Here is a 23047-nt window from a genome sequence, read left to right as displayed (position 1 = left end):
CTGTAAAGGCGCATCCCCTTTGATCGGGTCTGGTCTGGTTGAGCTCTCTCGATACCTGATGTACAAGTACCGCGCGATCAAACATCAGCGATAACTTAGTACTAACTCTAACAAGGATTAATTCGATAACAAGCGCCTGCAATGTGATAGCGTGGCGTCAGCAGACGATCCGTGGCGCAGGCGGCAACGCTAATGGCCTGGTTGGTCAAGTGAAGGTCTGGACCACGTCGCGTTTCTCCTTCCCTACTGGGCAACTGACGTGTTAGAGGCCTGCACAGCGGGGGTACTTGCCTCGGATGTACTTTCACTCCTCTTTCCTGCCTGCCCAATACCCAATAGACTACCTGACCAAGTCGAGCACAATAACACCTACATAGTAGGTGCAGATGAGACGAGGCGAAAATGAACAAGACAAGCAGAAAGCACGATTCATGAGCCCAATACGGTTGGTTGCCCTTTCCCCTCATATCCGACGGAAAACATTCTATTGAGAAGACTTCTTGTACATACTGACATACGCCTCAATAACTTCAATGGTACTTGCACAAGTAGGCACTTTAACTTGTTTATCTGTCGAGTTGCCTTGCGTCGACATCATTACATCGTCAAACGACAGTCCAAAAGACTCCACTTCCCAATTACGATCCGCGACCGATACGATACGACACGACTTTGTCGGATTGGGACTCAGCTCCATCTCACAAGCTTGTGGAGAACCAGGGACCGCCGTCGCCCGTGCTACCCTGCCTTTTGCTACCGTACCGTACCGTAACAGGTCCAGGTTCATATCAGACCTAGTACTGTACAATACCCACGTATTCGTACCTTACTTTCGCTTCTTCTCTTCCTTCTCATTACACATTTGCTGCCAGAGCCTGGCTACAGCAGTCAAGCAAAATTAAACCAAAGTGAACCAAGCCTAATCAAACCGAACAAGCCACAGCATTTCAATTCTCGACCCTGCCTATCGACTCTTTGGCTGTGGAACGTGGCTCGCTCATTTTCAAGCACCAGGTCTCACTCCGTCGCTCGGATCTCTTGTCTCCCATCTCCCATTTGGCTCGCCGTCACTTACCGGGCCCGGAGGATCCGTCTTCTCCATTCCCACGTTTACTCTCCTCATTTTCCTTAGAGAGTTTGACTTTTCCAACAAGTCTGTCCATTGACTTTGTCGCCTCATATCGACCTGCTGTCACACTAGGTCAGGTCACGCCTCTCTGGGCCGAGAGCACAAGACGTACCTATCCAACTGACACAGGAACCACGCGCCCGATGACAATGGATTCGTATGTTACCATCTTTCCCAGCTTGAATTGACTCAGGACATCCCACCTACATTTTCCATTATTCCGGTGGCACGCCTACACAATCGAACTCTATTACCCAGCTTCGGCCACTTCCATATGCTGTCATTGGCTTGAAACTTACACGCTATAGATTTATTCCAATGTCCGCCGCCGCCGCCGGCTGGGGTCAGCCTTTGGCAACAAAATCAACAACATCCCGGCGATCATTAGGCCACTTCAGGTCTCTCTCCTCGATAGCAGCTGCCCCCAGCTATCATCCTCGAACCCCGTCGCTTACTCCTGACCACACGCCGATCAAATCCTCATCCTCAACACATCTCCCTCTCGGGGTAAAAAGTGCATCTGTAGATTTTGGAGACGAGATGAGCACAATACCCGATCCGCGAAGTCGAGCCATAAGTCCTGCGGATGTCAGTGGTGTTGCAACTCCCAACCATCACCCTGATCTTAATGACGAGGTCGCCACTCTCAGCAACAAGCTTATCAATGCAATCAATCATCAAACAATCTTAGACGATTCCTTATCCGCCGCTCGCCACGAACTTGATGCTGCGCGCGATCGTATCCGCGATTTGGAAACACAAAATGCCTCGCAACGTGAAATGTTGGCTGGTGACGTGTGGGTTCGCAAACACACCGTTGAGGCCGAAAAGAAGGTTTGGCAGGCCAAAATAGCCGCAGAACGCCAAAAGCGTCTCGACACGGAAATGGAAAAGAAGAAGATTGAGCAAGAATTGGAAAATCTTACTGCAGCATTGTTCGAAGAAGCGAATAAGATGGTCATCGCTGCCAAGGAGGAGGCCAAAGCTGACCATGAAGCCCTGCAACGCAAGAACGACCAGCTCAAGTCTCAGCTCGCGGATACAGAAAGCATACTCAAGTCACAACAAGAGCAACTTGTAGAGCTCAAGCACGTCATGGAACACATGGCTGCCGGACGAGAGGAACACACCAACCCTACTGCTCCTTCTTCCCCTGGGTTAACAAAACCCGACACTCGGGACGATCGCCGATCCTCCGCTGAAGAGGCACTACCTTCATTATGGGGTGCTGCTGCTGTTGTTGAGCCCGCCCACCCGATGAGCTTCTCCCATCTGATCCAGCCCATCTTGCGAACCGATCTGGCTTCCTATGATGACTTCGTCAGTCTCACCCGAATCTCCCGGAACCGTGCCAGCAGCCGTGTATCCTCAGGCTCTGTGGGTGCATTGAATGCTTTGACTGGCTTCGGACTTGGTGGTTCAATATCAAGTGCCCACCCCTCAAACGCATCTACTACGTCGCTCGGCACTCCTATTCCTGGCCCCGGAAGTGCACCTCAGTCGCCGAATACTCCAGCCTCAACTGTCAGCGCTGCTTCGAACACCTCCGCTACTCCTCTCCCAAGTTTAAGGGAGACAAAGTTCTACAAACGCGTCCTGGCAGAGGATATCGAACCTACACTCCGTCTTGACATGGCACCAGGGTTGTCTTGGCTCGCTCGACGATCTGTCATCGCCTCTATTGCTGACGGAACTTTGGTGGTTGAACCTGTGCCAACAACTGGATCCCTAGTAGCACTGACGAAACCACAATTCTACCCTTGTTCATTGTGCGGTGACTCCCGCAAGAGCCCAGAATATCTTCGCAACCATCGATTTCGGACAAGTGAGACCGACTCCGCTCAACGACATCCTCTCTGCAAGTATTGCCTCAACCGTGTGCGTTCAACCTGCGATTTCCTAGGCTTTTTACGCATGGTCAAGGATGGTCATTGGCGAGCAGATAACGAGGATCATGAGAAGGCTGCCTGGGAGGAAAGTGTTCGACTCAGGGAGCAGATGTTTTGGTCTCGCATTGGAGGCGGTGTCATTCCAAGTATCCCAGCGCCCCTTTCTGTCGATATGGAGAAAAGTCCGCGTAACAGCGACGAGGGCAGTGTTAGATCGGATCATCTCGAGGTCCCTGGTTTTCAAACTCCACCCACGACAATGGAGCGAACCCTAAGCGATATGAGTAACGCTGTGCCTATAGAAGAGCCACATACGCCTCCTATGCAGATCGATGGAGCAAGGAGTGTTCGCACTTCTGTCCAATCTCTTGAAGTGAAAAGTGCCTCCGGATCGGAGGAGACAAAACGACTATCCCTCACGATCCCAGCCACGGATTAACAGCGCAATATTCTTTCAAAGCTCTCTTGACGTTAACAGTCTAGACACAGAATGGGTTTTATGTATTACTATGTATACTAGCTTGGGCTTCAGGATTGGATGCATTATTTTCTTTTGCTTTCTTTTTTGGATCATGTCTTATTGGCGGCATTACTTGACAGATTGCTAGAGTAAGCTATCATTGAACTCGGGGAGTGGGAGGTTCAACGCATACTCCTGTGCTTCTTTATCGGACGAATACGTCAACGGACTTGACTGAAAGAACGAAAGTAAGAATTGGTCGGCCATTTATGGGCTACTGAAGACGGAATTTCATCACTGGCGTTTAACGGAAATATGCGTTATTCATTTGGAGCGGCGCAACGATATGGGCAACGGCTTTTCTTCTTCTTTTTCGAGATGACATATTTTATTTGTTCTTTGTCCTTTGTTTGCCCAGCGTTATGAATCGGTTGCTGATTTGCGCAGCAAAAATAAACAACAACGCAAAATGCAGGCAGGCATGTGCCCGCTCTTACAACTTATTAGATTACTCTCGGCCGTCAAACATGCCCTCTGGCGATGCCATTAGTTGTAGTAGTAATAGATATGATACCAACTATATTCTACCCCTACCATACATCATCTTTCGCTGAAACGTAAATACATTGCTAAAATGGAAGACATTTGACTTTGGTATGTAGTGTTTTGTTCTCGTCAATTCCGTGTCCGTTGCTGATTTGTGCTTAGGTGGCGACGATGAGTACATATCACATGTTTGCACGCAAAACGAAATTGAACATAAGGATTGTATTATAAGAGATTCGTGCGTGCATTAACAGCCAATATCTTACCATGCCACAGTATTACTCGACACATGTGAACAAATGAGAATACGTCTTAGCTCGACGTCCTGGTTCTGGTTTCGCCTAAACCCCTCCCCTTCTTTTTGGTATGTTTTCCATTTCAAAATCGATATGTTGATCCTGAATTTCAACCTTTTTGAATTAGACCAGAGAAACCTTCCCGTCCTCCATAAGTCGTAAATGATAGCGTACATGGTGTTACAGGGTGTGGCGAGACTGTGGAAAATGATATTGGCTGAGTCCTGCAGTTGGTCAGGACATGTTTGTGGAAAAGCCTCTACAGCTCGTCATTGACGGTAGCGTCCTGTTGATTCTCGCTGGCAGGCTTGGCCTTAGCCTCCTCAGCCTCCTTCTCACCATCCTTACTGGCGGCAGCATCCTGAGGAGCGGCAGCTTCTTCGATAGTGCCCTTGACAGTTTCGCTGTCGACACCTTCGACATCAGGGTGGGGAGGGGCAACGCCGGCACCGATGTTCTGATCCCAACCCTCGGCGGGCTCCTGAACTTCGTTGCCCTGCTCATCAACAACGCGGGTCTTTGTTTCATACTTGGTCTTGAACTCAACCTTGCCCTCGAGGGCCTTCACCTCCTCAGGGTCAAGAAGGTTGCCATCCTGGTCGCGATACTCAACCTTTTCCTCCTTAGCAACAACACGATGTTCTACATGTTGGTCAGGAGCGGGAGGAGCACCGGAAATGACAGCTTCCTCCTGCTGTTGGACAACAGGGACCTCGTTCTTGAGCTCTTCCTTCTTGGCTGCTGGGGTTGTTGGGACCACAGATGAGCTGATTGAAGGGATTTCGCTATACTTATCGTACTATAAACAATGTCAGTTGATACTCGATACACGCTCATGTAATATCCAACATACGCTGTCGTAAAAAGTGTTACAATCAAAATCCCAGGTGGTAAAAAGTTTGACTCGCTTGCAGTCAGCCTTGGTCCAAGGGCTGCCATAGGCAAGAGGAGAATAAAGAGTGAAAACGGCAGCCGACAGAACAAGGAATGAGACAGTGGCAATGCGGTTGATGGCAGATGTCTCGCGAGCACCAACACCGGGAACACGAGCAGTGGCGTAGTCAAAGAGTTGGCACAAAGCGATGACAGCGAAGTACAGCGCCGGGAAGTAATGATGGAGGAATAGTTGACGCTTCATCAGATAGAAAGGGAAGTAGTGCAGAGCCCAGCCGAGAACCGAAGTACCAATTTCATAATCAAAACGCTTGAAAGTAGTATTGGCGTAGTCGTTACAACTGCGTTGCCAGCGGAGGACGGCAATAGCCTTGAAGACAATCCAGATGGCAACAGCGACGCTAGAAGACCACCAGATGATGGGGTTGCCAAGGAGGTAAACCTGAGTGTGTTGGCGACCCCAGAAGTTGATACCGCGGCGGAGGATAGGCCAGGACTCGGGGCGAGAATCCCAAGCGTGGGAATCAGTAAGGCCAGCGTTAGTTCGCCACATGACTTTCTGAAGCTCCCAGAACTTGCCAAAGAAACCAGGGTTTCTGTAGTTGACCTTTTCGACATCCCCTTGCAGTTGAGGGTGGCTGTTACCCTCAATGTACCACAAACTGTTAGGAAGAGTGCCGCCGCGGGCGCAAGTAACTTCCTGCTGCTCCGAAGCCCAATCAGGAAGCTTGACCTTGTGAGAGAATAGGACGCAGCCTGTCATGACGTGAACAAGGCGGAACTTGCTCTCAATGGTTCGGAGACGCTCCTTGGCGACAGCACCCCGAGTCTTCTTCTTGACAATCTCGACTCGGAAGAGATCGTTAGCATCACCCTCAAATCCTTCATAACCATAGGCGGAAACTTCGTTTTGCCAATCAGCCTCAGTGATAGGGGCGCGAACATCGTGAGAATGCAGACGGCGGTGGGTAGGGCTGTGGTAAAGACGAAGAACAGCACCATCCTTAATATGGACAGGCTCGGGAAGAGCATCCCAGGCCTTGGTACCGTTGATGGGTTGGCCATCAACTCCAAGGGGTTGAGTCTGGTTCTCAAGAAGCCAGATGTTGTTGTCATCCTTGTGAGGATAGAGTGTAATTTGTTGCTGCTTGCTACCGGTAGGATACATAAGGGGGTGAGAGTGGAGGTAACCGCCCTGTGTGTTGACATGACGGATAGAGACACGGCTGCCCATCATGACGTCGGCAGGGACATCCTTCATTCGCTTGTTGTTGAGAGTGGCCTGGAACTCGGAGCTCATGAAGCCATCGCCATCTCCAGGGTTCTGAAGACAAACGAAGTGAATGGCGAACATGGCCATGTAGAAAGTAAGAGGGATGATAATCAGACAGAATACTCGAGCCATGAAGTGCTTGCCAAAAAGACGCTATGCGAATGTTAGTGACGATTTGATACGCCATTGGGCCGGAAGTGCTTACCATGGACACGTTCTTGTTGTCGCCGAGAAGAACCCAGAGCTGGATGAGAGTGAGGGAGCCAACCCAAGCAATGGTGAAGAGTCCAACCCACTTAATGCTCACGGTGATACCCAGACCGAGACCCGTAAGGACCAGCCAGAACCACCAGCTCAGCTGGAAAGCCTTGGAAGGACCAAGCTCGTGCTGGTTGGTGAAGCACGAAAAGGCAAGAACTGTGAATGCGGTCGCGGCGACGAGGGGGGAATCAAGAAGAATCAGGCGAGCCTGGGTAAGAAGGCCGTTCTCTGCACATAGTCAACAATTAGCCATGCGAGTTGCTACAACAGGATGAAGACAAGAACATACCGAATATAATTAGGCCCGCTCCCATAGTAGCAGTCATAGTGCGGCATCCGACAGCTTTGAGTGTGAAGAACATGCAAGGAATCAGTAGAATACCGCAGATAGCAGGAAACATTCGCATAGCAACGTAGGGGACGCCAGGTTCAATATAGTCCTTGCCAATCTCTTTAAAATCGAAGCTGCCGTCGAAACCAGCCAGCCATCCGGTGAGAGCAATGAGCATCTTGGCCAGAGGAGGGTGGACATCCATAAAGAATTTGCCCTTGATGTACTTGGTAGCGAAACCGCCGAAGCTGTTGATAAACACCCACAGGTTAGCGCATTGACAGGAATGATATGGACTGAAGCAACCATGAAGCTGCACATGACTGGGGAGACGCACTGGACTTCATCGAAGACAACGCTTGTAGGCTGATAAATCTTGTAGACACGGACGGCGGTAGCAAGGACCATAAGGGCCAGTACCACCCAGTAGTCGGAAACGGGGAGAAGAAAGACATCATTGTCCTCGACGCCCTCAGATTGGTACGAGGTAACCTTGTTCTTTGACTTGTTCTTGGAGTTGGTGGTGACAGCAATGGGTTGCTGCTGCTGAGGAACTACAGCGGGCTGTTGTTTCTCTGTCACAGGCGTCGTGGCCTTGACTGGCGGTTGGGGGCTTTTGCCCCTCGTACGAGCCATGGCGGCAGTAGTAGAAAGTCGAGTCGATTCGATCACGAGGGGTCCAATTCGCCGGTTCGATGTAACGAGAGTCGATGAAGAAAAGCTAGGATAGGAACCGTCGGAGGATTTAAAGATACCTCATTGATGACCGGAGCGTCAAAGGGAAGGAAAGAAAGTAAACGGAAGAGAAAGGAGGAGGAGGAGAAGGGAAAATGACCCAATAGCTGAACCGCAAACCACCGATTATATCAGTATCGGTAGACGATGCAATAAGCCTGAGAGAAGATAATGGTGATGGGAGGTAGTAAAGGAGAAAAGAAGAGAAGGGGAAAAGAAGAGGGATGAAGCTTCAGGGGATAAGCGACGTTTAGTCCAGGTGCAGCCAATATTGCCTTATGCGGGCTGAGACTGCAACAGAACCTACTACCAGAGGTATGGAATTCGTGATGGGATGGGGTGGATGGTTGCGGTACGAGGACAAGCAAAAGCAAGCGCGTGTCAGTCAAAAATTGTAGCTACAGTGGCCTTTTCGGCTTGTTCCTGTCCTGACCTGTCCACTGCTCGTCTGTCGGGCGGGCTGTCAGCCCGGTGGAGGCTAGGTCTCTCTCAGCACGGGCAACCTAGCTCTCTCCCTAAGCTAGGTAGGCCAGGCGGGTGGACCCTTGCAGCGAATCAAACCCGGCCCCGGTCGCGAAGATCCCCTGGCGTCCCCGCCACACTAGCCCGAGAACAGAGCTTTAGCAGGTGTTTATCGATAATATCTAGTAGATTAGTAGCTCTTCCATCAACGCAATTTGCTTGGTTTCAGCTCTCACAAAACGTGTTTGATGTTGACGATCGGTCAACAATGGACTTGTTTTAGGATCCATCTTGGACATTTCCTGCCATCAATTGATCGCCTTTACAGTTGCCCAACAGCTTCCTTCTAAATACCTATCTTTAATCAAGTGTGGCTATCTATAGCTATGTATAGCCACAAAGGGGGATTCGGCTGTGGCACCAGTTTCGAACTTAAGCTAACGTTCGTGAATACAGCACCATCAATTTGACCCCTTTTATGATCCACGAATGGATCTCCAAGTTACTTGAAACGCGCGTTCTAGAACATATCTTATAGTGGCCAAGCATGGACGTTCACTCGAAACATTTTTGCTGATTATTGCCGTTAACATGATCAATTGGCTCGATTTTGGGTATCTAAATTCCACCTTCATAATGATTTCGTCACTAATGCAGATTCTCCTATGTTTTCTTAAATTCAACCGCCGATAACTGCATGCTATCCGGTGCCCTTGGACTGGAGGTATTCTGCCCATTGCCGAAAACCAGCAATCCAATGTGGTACACCCTCTGGCTTTGCCAATTCTGTCAGCGAAGCCTTTCGAGGGGATTCTTTCGTCAGCCAGTTGTGACCTTGAGAGTCCAAAACATCGGCCATTGACGCAGAGATGATGTTCTGTACCTGTCCATCTACCAGGGAAAACTCCTGCAATGCCTGCATCGCTTCACTCCATCGTGACAGTGCCACATCGAATTCCGATCGGATATGTGATAGCTTTGCCAATATAACATTTACGCGCAACCTCTCGTACTTGAGAAGACTCACTCGCGACTCAATGTCGACGCATATCTCTTTTGCCTCTCCATAGCGTTCCTGAGCAAAAAGAGCCTCAGCTAAAGCCAATTCCAGGAGCGATTTACCAGGCAATGAGTCTGGCCTCTGCGTTCGCCGTATGATCTCTGTACGAAGATATCCCTCACCAGCCACGGGTTCGTTGAGTTCTCGTAAAGTGTCAGCCAGGTCACATGTGAGATCGCGGAGGTCCTCGTCGAAAACGAGTTCGCTTGGTATCTGCGACGCCTGGTGTGCTGTTTTTAGAAGTCCCAATGCCTTGCTGAAGTTGCCTTGTAGGCGCATGACTCGTCCCAGCAACGAAAATTTGCGAAAGCTAAGAATCCTTTCCAAGGGAGATGGCTCTGCGTCATAGGGATCCCAATCCTCCAGTAGTTCCTGTGCTGTGGAAAGATCCGCAACTTGGATACAATTCAAGGAACGCTGAATGACTGCAACACCAACCTCGCATCGTACTCGTTTACTTGCAGCGGCAGCCGAGTCATTTGACACAATGCCGTCAAGACTACTGACGGCCTCGTCCATGTTTCCACTGAGGCGTCCCAGCACTGCCTTGGTCTGGCCGATGCAAAGGCGAAGGTGTGTGTCTTTCAGTCGGCCAGCAGCCAATTCAGCCTGGCCAATGGCGAAGTACTTCCAGGCCATATCTGGGAACCGGAAAGCCTCGATAAGTGTAAGCATAAAGTCGGTCCTGGCCGCGCTAGGTAGCTCTTCGAAGCAGTCTTGGAACGCCTCTGCAACATGATGCAAATGTGGCAGAAACGATCTGACTACAGGGCCGCTTTTGCAATGTCAGTGGTTCGAGCTCGATGGTTGTCGGTTTTGGACTCACGGAAACTCGATATACTTCCAAGGTATTGCCCTGTACGCCACGATTAGTGCCTGCTGTCGCCAGAAGGGTAAAGTATCTGGCGCCAGGCTTCGATGAACCCGTGCTGACATATCCTCGTTCAAATGGTATGTCTCATTGGGGCATCTGAGCACTGCCGCAGACCGACACAGCTCACCAAAAGCCTGTGTAAGTCGCTGAGCATCTGATAATAGGTCCACCAACTCCGAGGCCAGCCCAACTCTGGCCGCATCAGCAAACTCAATATTGCCTTCAACTGTCCAGCGTTTCCTTGACGTTGAACCGCGTACAAAAAGGATCAACGGGATTTTTTCGCAGGGAGAAAAGAACGACAGTAGGACCAATAACACACTGGCATCTTCGGAACGAGTGGAACTCTCATCAAATAGAGATTGAGAAGCAGCCTCGAGAGCTGATGCCCTCCATGCTGGCAGCTCCATCAGAATAGACTTGTATATAATTTGGCCGCACTGAGCAGTTCACCTGGGATGTCATGGAGGAAGGGCGGGGTTTCTTCGACAGTTGTGTCGACGAAGGAGCTTTCCATCCAAAACCTACTCCAGTTTTGCGGTGTTTAGGCTGTCCCCTAGGGTTGATGTGTATTTGTACGATGCTTTGTTCTTAGTGAGGTTGTTGATAAGACCCCTGAACAGGTCTAGCAATAGCGGTTTGGAATGCCGAATACCGAAGGTGTGTTGAAGATACTATGCCAGCCTAGGTAGGATGTTGGTCGGGGAAAACGGCGACTGCTCCGTGATGATTGATAACATACAGTACCATTTAGGGTATTTTAGACTCAGGTGGAAGCGATTGCGGGGTATCCATATTCTAATTTGATAGGAGCAAGCTCTGTGGAAGCAATCTCAGGTCACACGACAAAGCCTGTTGAACAAGTAGGCTGCGAGATTGTGCGAAGATGTAAAGATGAATATAGGGGTAATAAAAACAGTATTTCGACGATCATGATGTAATCGGGATGTATTCACCAACAAACTCAACACAGTATTTGACGGATATGAGAATTTTAAGCCAACGTGATGGTTTCTGCAGAACTTATTGATCGGCCTGTAGTCTAAGTGCTGTATACCTATACTAAATGAGGCACCATACGGTCAATAAACACGATACGATTGTCAACCAATATGTACTGTCTAGGCAGTTTAGACGATATATCGGTCGAACCGTCGGGGCTTATGAATAGCTCCTACTTGAACAGTCGTTCCCCTTGCTAGGCCGCTTACAATAGACATAGATATGTACATACATAAGCACTATCTAGCTGTGCGTACGATGGCTTCTGTTTCATTACCACAGGCTCAGGATGACCAGATACAGAAGTACTGCAAAATGCCGGGACCAGATCTTGGGTATATCTCGCCACAAAGGATTGCCTTGATATCAAAGCATATGCAGTGCGATAGCTAGAAAGTGGGTTTCAACAATTCTTCCTACAAAAACTAAAAAGATTTAAACAGTTGTTTATGAGGTACTATCTACTACCTAAGGAGGTTGCCCCAGTAAAAAAAATAATCACGGAACAACAATCATCCGTTCAACAGCTTCGCGTCGTTACCTACCTCTACCTCCCGGCCTAGGGAGGTAGGCGGTACCTTGGTACGTACTAGAGCACTTCGAAATTTCCCAAGTCGCTTTCTGAGTAGTATCTTCATCAGCTTTTAAGCGCGTCCTTCGATTTTCCTCACAATGGCAGCCGTAACAACCAACGGCGATGCCGCTGCATCCATTCTCGACGATATTAAGCCCCCCGCTGGCGTTGTACTCCCTCCTCGCGAGATTCGAAATGTCCTTGAGAAAACCGCCGGCTACGTAGCGCGAAACGGCGCTGTCTTCGAGGATCGTATTCGCGACAAGGAGCGCTCCAACCCAAAGTTTAGCTTCCTTAACCCTTCCGATGCCTACCACCCCTTCTATCAATGGCGACTTGATGAAGTGAAGAGTGGACGTGGTACGGCAATTGCTGCTGGCCGCGCGAATGAACCTGCCGCCGAACCTCCCAAGCCCCAGGGACCCCCGAAGCCTGTCGATTTTCAATTCTCCGCGCGAACGCCTCGCATCGCCCGAAAGGATCTGGACGTGATTCAACTTGCAGCCTTGTTTGTTGCTAAAAACGGACGGCAATTCATGACACAGCTGGCTCAGCGAGAAGCTGGCAACCCACAGTTTTCATTCCTTATTCCAAACCATACTCTCCACAACTTTTTCCAGCATATTGTTGATCAGTACACAACCCTGTTGCGCGCGAGTGGCTTGAGTGGAGAAGGTGGAAAGCTTCAAGAAGAGCGTGTAAGAGAGCTCGAAGCCAACATCAAGGATAAGTTCCTTGTTCTTAACCGCGCCAGGCAACGAGCGGAATATGCCAAGTTCGTCGAGTCAGAACGCCAAAAGAAAGAGGAGGAGGAAGAAAAGCAAAAGGAAGAATTCGCCCAAATCGATTGGAGCGACTTTGTCGTTGTTGAAACCATTACTTTTAACGAGGCCGATGACCATGCCAATCTTCCCCCTCCAACGAATCTTTCCGATCTCCAGTACGCATCACTGGAAGACCGTAACAACGCATCTATCAGCGCCAGCTTTCGAATCGAGGAAGCTATGCCCGACGAGGATACTAGTTACAACGCATATCCCAACCAGCCTGGAGCTTACCCTATTGCTCCTCAGCAACCAGCATACCAGCCGGCTCAGATGCCCCCACCAATGCAGCCTTATGCTCCTCATTCACAACAACAACAACATCGATCTGCCCAGGAAGAGGAAGAAGAGAGACGTATCCAGGAGCGTGCAGAGCAGCAGGCACGCAAGCAGCAGGCGACTGCCGAAGCGCGCGGTGGTGCTCCTCATATGAAGATCAAGGAGAATTACGTGCCACGCGCAGCGCAGAAGGCTGCCAACAGACAAGGTGCCCAGATGGCTCTTTGCCCCAACTGCAAGCAGCAAATCCCCATGAACGAGCTCGAGGCACATATGCGAAGTATGTCTACCATCTCCGCCAGCCTGGCCAGTATGCTAATCTTTTCACAGTTGAACTCCTCGACCCCAGTTGGAAGGAGCAAAAGGCCAAGGCAGACTCGCGCTATGCCTCGACCAATATTTCCCATGTTGACGTTGCAAACAATCTGAAGCGTCTTGCTAGCCAACGCAGCGACGTCTTCGACCCCGTGACCGGGCAAGCAATCTCCGAAGACGAGCTGGCGCGTAGAAAGAAGGCTGCTATTCACAGCTACGATGGTGCCATGGACGCTAAGAGCCAAGCTCAGTTGGGTCATATGCAAAACGTTAACGTCGAGGAGCAGATCCGCGCCATTCATCAAAAGTTTGCTGACAAGAAGTGAAACAGTTGGTAGTTGGGTAGATTGCTGATACGGAGATAACGAAGAAAAGACACTGGGTAACCCGCAAGCCGAGTGTCACTGGAGTTACGTCGGTCTTCTTGTACATGGGCCATGTATGACAATGCATGTCGCGATAGGCGTTGTAGGTTTAGGCCCAAGGTGAGGCCCATTTGGACGGAGCATGGCGTTTTGACGATTATATGGGCTTAACTTGTTTGATTCAGCTCAATTCTGCATGGCACTTGGAATATCCTTGCGAGAGCCCCTAAACGGATTCATCGTCCGAAGGTGGATGAGAATTGACTCTACCGTATGCGCCATGCGTGCCACATCGCTGGGTAGGCAGATGGCTAATATTTCAGCAACAATTAGAAATGTGTAGTATGTCTTCAATACTTTGACGCAACACGTTATTGAACCAGTATAGACTGGGGAATTTTAATAATAGAGATTGTTCAAGCCTGCCGCTTCATATATGGCGAAAGCTACTTCCTGATAAAATATAGAATCATTCATTACTAGGTAGTGTCTAGAGTATGCAAACCATATCACTTGCAACGTTTCGCAGACACAAAAGAAGAAACTCGCCGATCTAAGCAAAAAAAAAAGAAAAGGGCCTAAAGATGCTAGCCAACTGGTACACAAACAGATATGTCTCGGTTGAGCAAGTTCGACATTTTCGTTCACCGCACTTGCACAATGCAGTGTCTGTCTGTCGTATTTTCTTTCTCATGGTTACACGAAGCGATAATAATTGACACGACGGGCGCCGGAGGAGCCGAAACAGGTTTGGATTCTGTTTTCATTAGTTGTAACACTCACTAACTACCTGAGCAAGATGGAAAAGAAAAGAAAAGAAGCACGCGAGGAAAAGAGGTAGGTACATATAGAAAGCCGGATCCCAGGCTTTTTACACAAGTACCCCGCCCTCTTCTCCCCCACCTCCAACTGCAGCCAACCTCATGCGACATGATAGCCCGAACATCATACCTCTCCTCGACCTCCACTTTACAAAACATCACCACGAGCCTCTCTTTACCCCCACTGCGCCTGCTGCCAAACTTTGAATATAACGCTACTCATCGCCCGCATATATAACCCTTCATAGTCTCAACTCACTTCTGTAACGCTGCCACTATGGCGTCCGACCAGGACAACTCCGGCCTCGATGCGCCAGGCTCGCAATTTCACCGACCAATTCTACAATCTATGCCTGATACGCGCCAGCAGAGCTTTGACGAGATCTACGGACCTCCTGAAAACTTCCTAGAGATTGAGGTGCGCATTTTCTTCAGTATCCCTCTTTGCGCTCTGCTGCCGGGCCCAGAGAGCCATATGCATACATACATACATACAGAAAGGCTTACAAAGCGCGCTATATAGGTCCGCAACCCAAGAACGCACGGCATGGGCCGCCATATGTATACAGATTATGAGATTCTCTGCCGCACAAACATACCGGCGTTTAAGCTGCGCCAGAGTAGCGTCCGCCGCCGCTACTCTGACTTTGAGTACTTTCGCGACATCCTCGAGCGCGAGAGCGCCCGGGTGACCATTCCTCCCCTGCCTGGCAAGGTCTTCACCAACCGCTTTAGCGACGACGTCATCGAGGGCCGTCGCGCAGGTCTCGAGAAGTTCCTCAAGATCGTTGTTGGTCATCCTCTGCTACAAACAGGGAGCAAGGTTCTGGCCGCCTTTGTCCAAGGTGAGTTTGTCGCTAAACCCATTTTTGCTATCATGATGCCCCGATTGACACCGTCGCAGACCCCAACTGGGACCGCAACGCTTGGTGACGCCTCCGTCTCATTTGGCCCTTCAAATCGAGGTCATCTTCTTGCTCTCACTCTCCTTCTCGCTCTCCATCTCCGGTTTCAACTCCGCGTCACCCTCGAAAGCTTCGCAAGCGAGATCCAGCTTTTACCCAACGAGACTCACTCCTCAACAACATTCTCTCGCCATGATCAACGAAGTAAGCCAGGCAATGAGACGATAAGGAGGAATCGCCTGGAATCGCATTCCTTTTCATGTACATAATGGTGTCTCTTATCCTCGCGAGGGCGAAAAAGCAAATTTTGGTTCAGCCGTTGCATACAATCCGTTTAAAATCGCTCCTTCCGGCTCACGTCCCACGTTTCCTACAATGACCAGTCTTTTTTTCCCTTCTCGTTCTTGTATGGGGCACATGATGATGGCCTGATAGACTGTCCTATATCCTCATATTCTGCTCAGTATAATTATAGCTAGTAACAATTTGAATGAAGGACATAGGCGCCTGAGCCTAATACAGACATGAACCTCAATACATGATACAGTTTGGCAACAAGCTATTGCTTATTTTCGTCGTAAGAGATGCAAGTTGACCATTGCCTGACTAAAACACCTATAATATGTTACATGCGATGTGTGGCGATATCATGAGAATGTACGTGTGCCTGCCTCCTATTATACATAATTTCGTTGAGTGTGTGATTTCTTGGTTCCCTTCTACCAAACCAACCGCTCGCCAAACGCCGAAAGCAAAAGACGTCCCTTTCACGCCGTCACCCCTTTTGTTGAGTTTTCTTAGTCTCTTCATGCCCCAGCCCCTATCTAGGATCCCGCATATTGTACATGATACAGTCGCCAGTGATATTTTATGAAGTATGCGAAGCTTCATAAGAACCCGTGGCAGATATTGTTACAAGTTATCAGGTGAGACCCGAAGCGAAGTCCGGCACAAACGCTCCGTATTTTTGGTCTTCGCCTCATCTGATTAACTACTCTCTCAATCGTCCAACGCCCTATGCGGGCGTGTGAAACAGCCGAAGAATACCTTCATACATTGCGAACATGATGGCAGCGCTAGGTACCGTTCGCATTAAGTGAGGAGTCAGGCCTCCATAAAGACCCATCAAGCCCTCTTCAACCCAAACGAGCTTGAAACATTGGACTAGACCGGTATACTTGGGCAAACCGTTCTCCATAGGCGCCTGTCGCAATCGCGTTCGCGCAACCTATTGTATTCTCGTCAGCATATCTCAAGACACAAATATTTGACGTCAATGGCGTACCTCATGGGGATAAGCGATAACAGCAGCAACTAGTTTGGCGCTTCCAGCAGCAAAACCCTTCCCAGTCCAGTCAACGGTCTTGTCCCACCAAGTTTTTTCACGGCCGCTGCGAACGATCTCGTTATGTCTACGGGCCAAGGAGACCTTCATCTGTTCGTAAAGCATCCATTGCATCGTGGATTCCACTACACCAAGGTAGCTAGCGCTCATGCCACGGTAAAGACTTCGAAGACCTTCGTCGCGGAGAATCTGGCGTATACAGTCGTAGCTATTGCGATACTTGCGCATTTGAGTACCGCCGGCTGCTACATTCTTGTCCAGCTGTAGACGAGTCTTGATCATCCAGATAGGGTTTGTAGCCGTCGAGGTAATAACACCAGCGGCAACACCAGACGATAAATGGACCCAGGGGGCTTCTACACCATTGTTGAAATGTTCCGAGATCAGACGCTTTCCGTTACCGTATATATAGAAGTTGATGGAGCGAGCAGGTACAACTCCAACAGTGGTTGGGCCGAGTCCCTTGAAGAGTGCTCGCCAACCCTCATTCTTGTACACAGAACTGAGAATTTTGAGGGTGTCGTTGAGATGATACAGTGCGCTTCGAGCGGGGTTGAGCCGCCCAAGAGTCTGAACCTGAGCTTCGCGTTGGGCTCGAATCTGGGCTTGGTAGAAATCGGATTGCAATCGGGTTTTAAGCACATCGAGAGGAGCTGTTATCGCAGCAGCAGTCATTCCTCCAACACTAGAAGTTGACACAGGTCAGTCTTATAGCTCTCCATGAGTTAATCTTGCGGCTAGCGAGCTACATGGCAAGTCCCGCAGTAACGAAGAGAACTTTTACATACCCTCCAGCAAACATGTGCACCCAAGATTTGGCAAAGGGCAACGCCTTGACGTTGCCCTGAATAGGCGTATCGTCAGGAAGGACATCGCCAGTCTCCCGTGACTGAATAAGTGCCGAGTGGTCGATTGGCGAATGTGTATGGTTGAAAGGTTTCTCGTCGTCACTAGTCATGATTGGCGATGAAGTTTGGTGATGCGACATGGTAAGAGGTAGTGATTGATCCCAAAACAGCAAAAAGATTCCCAGACCCTGACGACAGTGATTGCTCTGTCAGCTTTGCTACGTCGTCGAATAGTCGTCTTCCGCGGGAGCACCGGTTGATGTACCAAGCCTAGGGCAGCTCGTCTGTCGTTTAGTAAAAGAGCATATAAGACGAAAGCATCAATTGGGCGTAGGAGAGGGTGAATCCTCAGGGATAAAGGAAAGGAATGCTCTACCTCTCTTTAATTACTAAGGTATTGATTGGGGAAAAAAAAAAGAGATGGAGAATCTTTTCATGAATCAGCGAAGCGGTCGGTAGGAGCAAGTCTAGGTAGTCAATCGCCTCCCGCAGGTAAACGAGCGACGACCAAAACTTTTTTTCTATGACTACTACTGGACGCGCCTCAGTCTGTAAAGTGGCGCTGTGGCGGGTCTATTTTCAGTCTGCCTTAATTGTGGGGCATGAAGATTCGGTACTATGTATCAATGAGTCCATGCTGATATCAGTGAGTCCTGTGCTGCAGTGTATCTTCAACCCAGAACAAGATGGAGTATAAGTCAAACAGCACAAATGTTTGACATTGCTTGATATTCATAGAGTTCGTCGCACATTATCGCTCCCCGTTACCTTGCCCCCACCCCTCTCCTACCCTCGCTCCTTCGTTTATGCATAAAACGCCAAAGGGGCTATTCTAACTAGACGGTATCAGCTGGGTGACGGATTTAACGAACCATCACCGCTTCTGTACGTACTATTCGAAGCTATTGTCAGCGAACTTGTCACGCCTGCAGCGTTCGTCCCGGTTTGCGGGGTTTCGGCCGAGTGATTGCCATGGTCCGATCTAGCTGTTTGGCTTATCCCGAATGGGAGTCGATGTCGTTCAGCACTCAGGTCGAAGCGATGCATCGATGCGGTCGAGGGCTCCATTGTGCTAGGTAAATGTCCGTTGTCCCTACTGGGCGGCCTTGACCCTTCATCTGTCCCGTATGTCCCTGGTGTTCTTTCTCCTGGTGTCTTAGCAGTGTCTTGTCGATCTCCAACTCGATTGGAAAGTCCGTCCTTGGGATCCAGTGTCTCGGTGCTCGGTCCAGTATCGGATTGCCCATCAACATCCATCTCGTCCCTCAGTCCCATCTCTCTTTTGAGCTGTCGAAACTCTTCATCTGTGACTGTCTTCCAGCTGCATTTAGCATGCTTCTTAGTACATCCTGAACATGCCGTCAAGTGCTTGACACACTCTACCCGTAATCTTCGACACCGATCACAGGGTGGTGTAATGACATCTCCCTTGCCTAGCTGATCAGTTCTTTGTGCGATCAGGGGTCGGAAAGCTGCCTCGCGGCTGTCTATTGCAGGTTGCACTATCGTTTCCACGGTATGGCCATATCGTGACCCATGTGTTTGAGACTGAGCTGTGCTGTGAGATGGTGATGGCTGGCCTAGTGCGGTTATAGGAATTCCTGTAACTGATGTTGATCGCGATGGGGGTGGTGACGCTGAAGCTGTGAGGAATTGCTGCAACAAATCTGCATGCAAATCATACCCAGCACCGAAGTTAGTGGCTGTCCGTTGAGAAGCGTTACTTGTTGTATTGTTCGCGGACTGATATCGCGATGTTGATGGGTCTTGCGTGCTACGACGCCGGCGAATGTCTTGTTTTCGTTGACCAAGGCGATGGTTGAGTATACGTGCTCTTGCCGCTACTTCGTCAGCCTTTTTGTAAAGGATGGACGTTCTTTGCTCTAGAATATCCAATGTCGCCAATTCCGCTGTCTCATCCTCCTCAAGAGGATGATCGAGGGGAAACCGATCCAACGCACCAGACCACACCAAGCGCCAGTCATCTTCCAGAATCTCAACCTGTGAACCTTTGAGGATGAACTGGCAGCATCGGGAGCCGTCTGTCTTCTGAACGAGGTTGAAGTCCTTGGGATTTGATCTAGCGAAACTGACAACGTCAAGCCAGCTTATGGGGTTGGAGAATGGCTGGAGTGGTGTTGTTTTAATGGGACCATCGAAAAACTTTTCAATACCCCTTAAAAGTCGTGGACCAGTGAGTTTGGCTCCAAGACTTGCTGCAAGGCTTTCATGTCTATCTAGGACATCTGAGGATGGGTGTTAGCCACAGGTCTCCCGTATTGACTTCATGGAACATGTCAGATTCTTACTCTCATATTCGCCAATGAGGCCGATGATGTCGGCAAAGGTGTCGGCATCGCCCTGAACGAGGCTCAAGTGGGAGGCATTTGATCTTGAGAGATAATGGATGTAGCCGGGAACGCCTTGGATGTGAGGTTAGCATATCCTCAAAGCGAAGAAGCTGTGCCAGAGCACCGAGACAGAAAAGTCAGATACAAATGCAACACGCATATGCGCTCCTGGAGGAGTCAAACTAGATGTTGCGTCGGGAGAAGGCGGCTGATTCAAGCGCTTGTCTTTTTGCGCGCGCCTCGAGGCGACAACATGCATTGAGCAATGTGGAAAACACAAAGACATTCATGGTATGTCTCATGCGCGATGCTACGAATGAACGTCTCAGGATTTGAGGCGACACAACACGGTGCAGCGCTGGATGGCTGCCATTGTACTGAACATACCTTGGAGAGATGTAGGCGCATGCTGAGCACGTCCTGGACCACCAGCATCATCGACGTCACGCTTCCGTTTCGTGGGTTCCGAGTCTGAAGTATGACCCATGATGGATAGCTGCGGTATGTTGATCAAGAGAATAGATATGGTAGCAGTTCGTTTTCAAGCGTGAGAGTAACCAGAATATGGCGCCTGCGTTTGTCCGACAGACTAGTTGGCCAAAATTGAGGCTCGTCCGGCCTATCTTGCAACCCAAATATGCGTCTGCGAATTGTACAAGGTAGTTAGGGAGGATGTCAGGGCGTGTAGAGAGATTTGACGAAGCAGATGAGAGTCAGGTGAGTGGCGGAATGTGACGAGATCGGAGTCAGGATGGCAAGCAAGGTGAGAAGAGTGAAGAGAGGAGGGGACAATAGAAGCGGTTATTGAAGATTCATGGCGGCAGATTTAGGTTGAACAGAGTTGATGGTGAATAAAGGGGACAATGTGTCGATCTGCAGTGTAAGCCCAGGAGAGATCCAGATGCAAGTAAATGACCGCCAAGAGGAGGACAGTTTTCGATGGACAGTCGCAATTACTCAATCTGACCCAAAACAGAAAATCCCTCGTGCAAAATACCGCACTCAGCTACGAGCGGTCTAGTTGGAGACTCTTAGTGGACGAGGAGAAGTCTTGTTGATCAAGAAAAGGAGACTGAAGAGGGTCAAATATTCGCTGGGCTGGGACAAAAGATCAGAAGGGCATGCGGGAAAAGAGTCTCGAGCAAGAAGAAAGTGCCGGGACGATGTGGGGGGGCAAGGTACTACTAACTGTAGGTAGGTACGAAAAGACGGGAGTAATAAGGCGGCGGCCAGGGTGCAGTCATGCCCGGAAGTCAACTAGACCTAACGAACTTGGCTGGAAAGTGCGCCAAATTGAGGACTTTCCCTACTACCAGCCTCACCTCACAGGGGATGTACCACTGTGAGAACCTTAACGGCAAAAGTTGTAATGAGGTAGGCCAAGAAAACGTGGGAGGAACACTCGACTAAATACCTCCTAGAACATAGATAGGTACCTTAGTAGTAGGTAGGTACCTAAGTAGCAGTATTCAGACAAAGAGAGACAGGGCATATGGTGAGAGAGGAGAGAAGCGTATAGCGGACCAACGGGCTCATGATCAAATTAGTGCAACTTGACTTCTTTGGGGCAGTCGATAATCAACTTGGAGAGGCCTCCTTCGTAACAGAGGCAGCATATACATGCAAGAAAACAACTCATTAACCGTGACCGACAGTCCTGAATGTATATCGCTTACTATCTGCCAGGTGTATATACATATCTACCTAGGGATCTTTGTATGAGGCTGTGCTGTTGCTTGTAGACTACCTATGTACTAGTCCAGTCCTAGGCACGGATGGAGGGATGGATAAACGGCGGTAACAATGCATAAACCTACCTACCTACCTACCTAAGTTGGTCTCGCATGTATCATTGACGGCGCCATGATCTGTCTGAACGTCGCTTCCCCGAGGCACGCGAGCTCACCCCCGGTGTCTCAGGTTGGTTGCTCGCTCTTGCGGCATTGCATTAAAACATGACTAAACCAACTGGACAGAATTCGATTGCTCCAGCCCGCTCACGACGATCTCTAATAAAAGTGAATCGCGTGATTAGGAACTGAGGATCTCGTGGCATTCATGTTGCTAAATCAGACTCATCAGTGATTGGCTGAATCGTAACCTTTGAAAAACATCGTATTCCAGAAAGACTGGCTTTTAGATGTTGGTGGTTTATTTATTATTATTACTATGATACCTAGGTACCTACATAGCAGCAGGTACTAAGGTAGTATATAGGTAATTAGTTATGTACAAAATATTTATTTAGAACAATGGAAGAATTTGTCTATGAATCCGAGCTTGCACCTTGCACTTATTCCCGCCTTGACCTGACATCTTTTTTTTTCTCTTACATCCGAGGCTAGCTAAGCAAGCTCCCTCTGTCTCACTTTCACTCTCACAAACCGATCTGTCCTCGCACCCAAACCCACACATACCACCCCACAGAAAGCTCGAATATGCACGCACTTTGACCCAGATCCGTACTAGTAATTCACCCCACCAAAGCATTCACAAGTTCCAACGACGTCTAACCCAAACACCCAAGCAAGCTCATCAACAATATCCCGCCCACCCCCATCTCTCCTTACCCAACCCTCGACCGAAAATAAGCCATGTCTGATAGACCCTCACACCGAGGTGGCCGCGGCCAAGGATCGCATCCTCGAGGTGGCCGCGGAGGAGGTCGCGGAGGAGGCGGCGCGGGAGGTGCTCAACAGGAGCGCGAGAGGCCTAAGAAGGAGAACATCCTTGACCTGGCCAAATACATGGATAAGCAGATCACGGTCAAGTTCAACGGTGGCCGTGAGGGTACGTCCACTCGATTTATGCGCCATCAAGGCAACGTGCTAACTCTGTGTGCAGTCAAGGGCACGCTGAAGGGCTATGACGCTCTCATGAACCTGGTTCTCGATGATGTACATGAGGTTGTTCGAGGTATGCCACGCGATTGCATATACGCATTTTGTCTTCTCCATTCATTGTTCTCGCACTCTGCATACTTTCACAGCTGACAACATCATCACAGATGACGAAGGCAACGAGTCTACTCGATCCCTAGGCCTTGTGGTTGTACGAGGCACCCTCCTTGTCCTTGTTAGCCCCGTCGACGGCAGTGAAGAAATTGCCAACCCCTTTGTTCAAACGGAGGATGATTGAAGATACAAGCAAGCGGACTGGAAACGAGCATCATAACGATAGTGAAGAGTAAAGTGCCTGATTGAGCGTC

At 49.5% G+C, this 23047-nt stretch overlaps 8 protein-coding genes across 8 annotated transcripts; 4 read left to right on the top strand and 4 right to left on the bottom strand.

Moving 5' to 3' along the window:
- Positions 1-1447: 1447 nt before the first annotated feature.
- Positions 1448-3457, top strand: FPOAC1_005097 (uncharacterized protein; the record flags this gene model as incomplete). The annotated part of the gene is made up of 1 exon (XM_044849628.1): positions 1448-3457. The coding sequence occupies one exon, from the start codon at positions 1448-1450 to the stop codon at positions 3455-3457; it is 2010 nt and encodes a 669-aa protein (XP_044708338.1).
- A 1122-nt stretch (positions 3458-4579) lies between these two features.
- FPOAC1_005096 (uncharacterized protein) lies at positions 4580-7715 on the bottom strand (the record flags this gene model as incomplete). The annotated part of the gene is made up of 5 exons (XM_044849627.1): positions 4580-5119; positions 5174-6640; positions 6693-6976; positions 7038-7327; positions 7417-7715. 5 exons carry the CDS (start codon positions 7713-7715, stop codon positions 4580-4582), a joined length of 2880 nt encoding a protein of 959 aa, XP_044708337.1.
- Positions 7716-8976: 1261 nt separating this feature from the next.
- On the bottom strand, positions 8977-10620 carry FPOAC1_005095 (uncharacterized protein; the record flags this gene model as incomplete). The annotated part of the gene is made up of 2 exons (XM_044849626.1): positions 8977-10111; positions 10163-10620. The coding sequence occupies 2 exons, from the start codon at positions 10618-10620 to the stop codon at positions 8977-8979; spliced, it is 1593 nt and encodes a 530-aa protein (XP_044708336.1).
- Positions 10621-11884: 1264 nt separating this feature from the next.
- Positions 11885-13530, top strand: FPOAC1_005094 (uncharacterized protein; the record flags this gene model as incomplete). The annotated part of the gene is made up of 2 exons (XM_044849625.1): positions 11885-13169; positions 13220-13530. The coding sequence occupies 2 exons, from the start codon at positions 11885-11887 to the stop codon at positions 13528-13530; spliced, it is 1596 nt and encodes a 531-aa protein (XP_044708335.1).
- A 1137-nt stretch (positions 13531-14667) lies between these two features.
- On the top strand, positions 14668-15323 carry SNX3 (Sorting nexin-3; the record flags this gene model as incomplete). The annotated part of the gene is made up of 3 exons (XM_044849624.1): positions 14668-14808; positions 14914-15235; positions 15295-15323. 3 exons carry the CDS (start codon positions 14668-14670, stop codon positions 15321-15323), a joined length of 492 nt encoding a protein of 163 aa, XP_044708334.1.
- Positions 15324-16310: 987 nt separating this feature from the next.
- Positions 16311-17598, bottom strand: FPOAC1_005092 (uncharacterized protein; the record flags this gene model as incomplete). The annotated part of the gene is made up of 3 exons (XM_044849623.1): positions 16311-16523; positions 16581-17325; positions 17429-17598. 3 exons carry the CDS (start codon positions 17596-17598, stop codon positions 16311-16313), a joined length of 1128 nt encoding a protein of 375 aa, XP_044708333.1.
- A 694-nt stretch (positions 17599-18292) lies between these two features.
- Positions 18293-20326, bottom strand: FPOAC1_005091 (uncharacterized protein; the record flags this gene model as incomplete). The annotated part of the gene is made up of 4 exons (XM_044849622.1): positions 18293-18324; positions 18382-19734; positions 19798-19911; positions 20227-20326. 4 exons carry the CDS (start codon positions 20324-20326, stop codon positions 18293-18295), a joined length of 1599 nt encoding a protein of 532 aa, XP_044708332.1.
- A 2107-nt stretch (positions 20327-22433) lies between these two features.
- LSM7 (Sm-like protein lsm7) lies at positions 22434-22977 on the top strand (the record flags this gene model as incomplete). The annotated part of the gene is made up of 3 exons (XM_044849621.1): positions 22434-22629; positions 22684-22755; positions 22847-22977. 3 exons carry the CDS (start codon positions 22434-22436, stop codon positions 22975-22977), a joined length of 399 nt encoding a protein of 132 aa, XP_044708331.1.
- Positions 22978-23047: the final 70 nt, after the last annotated feature.

This window comes from Fusarium poae, chromosome 2 (genome assembly GCF_019609905.1).
Source record: "Fusarium poae strain DAOMC 252244 chromosome 2, whole genome shotgun sequence".
Lineage (NCBI taxonomy): Eukaryota > Fungi > Ascomycota > Sordariomycetes > Hypocreales > Nectriaceae > Fusarium > Fusarium poae.
Note: the sequence above shows the minus strand (reverse complement) of the source record. Positions and strands in the feature narration are given on the sequence as shown.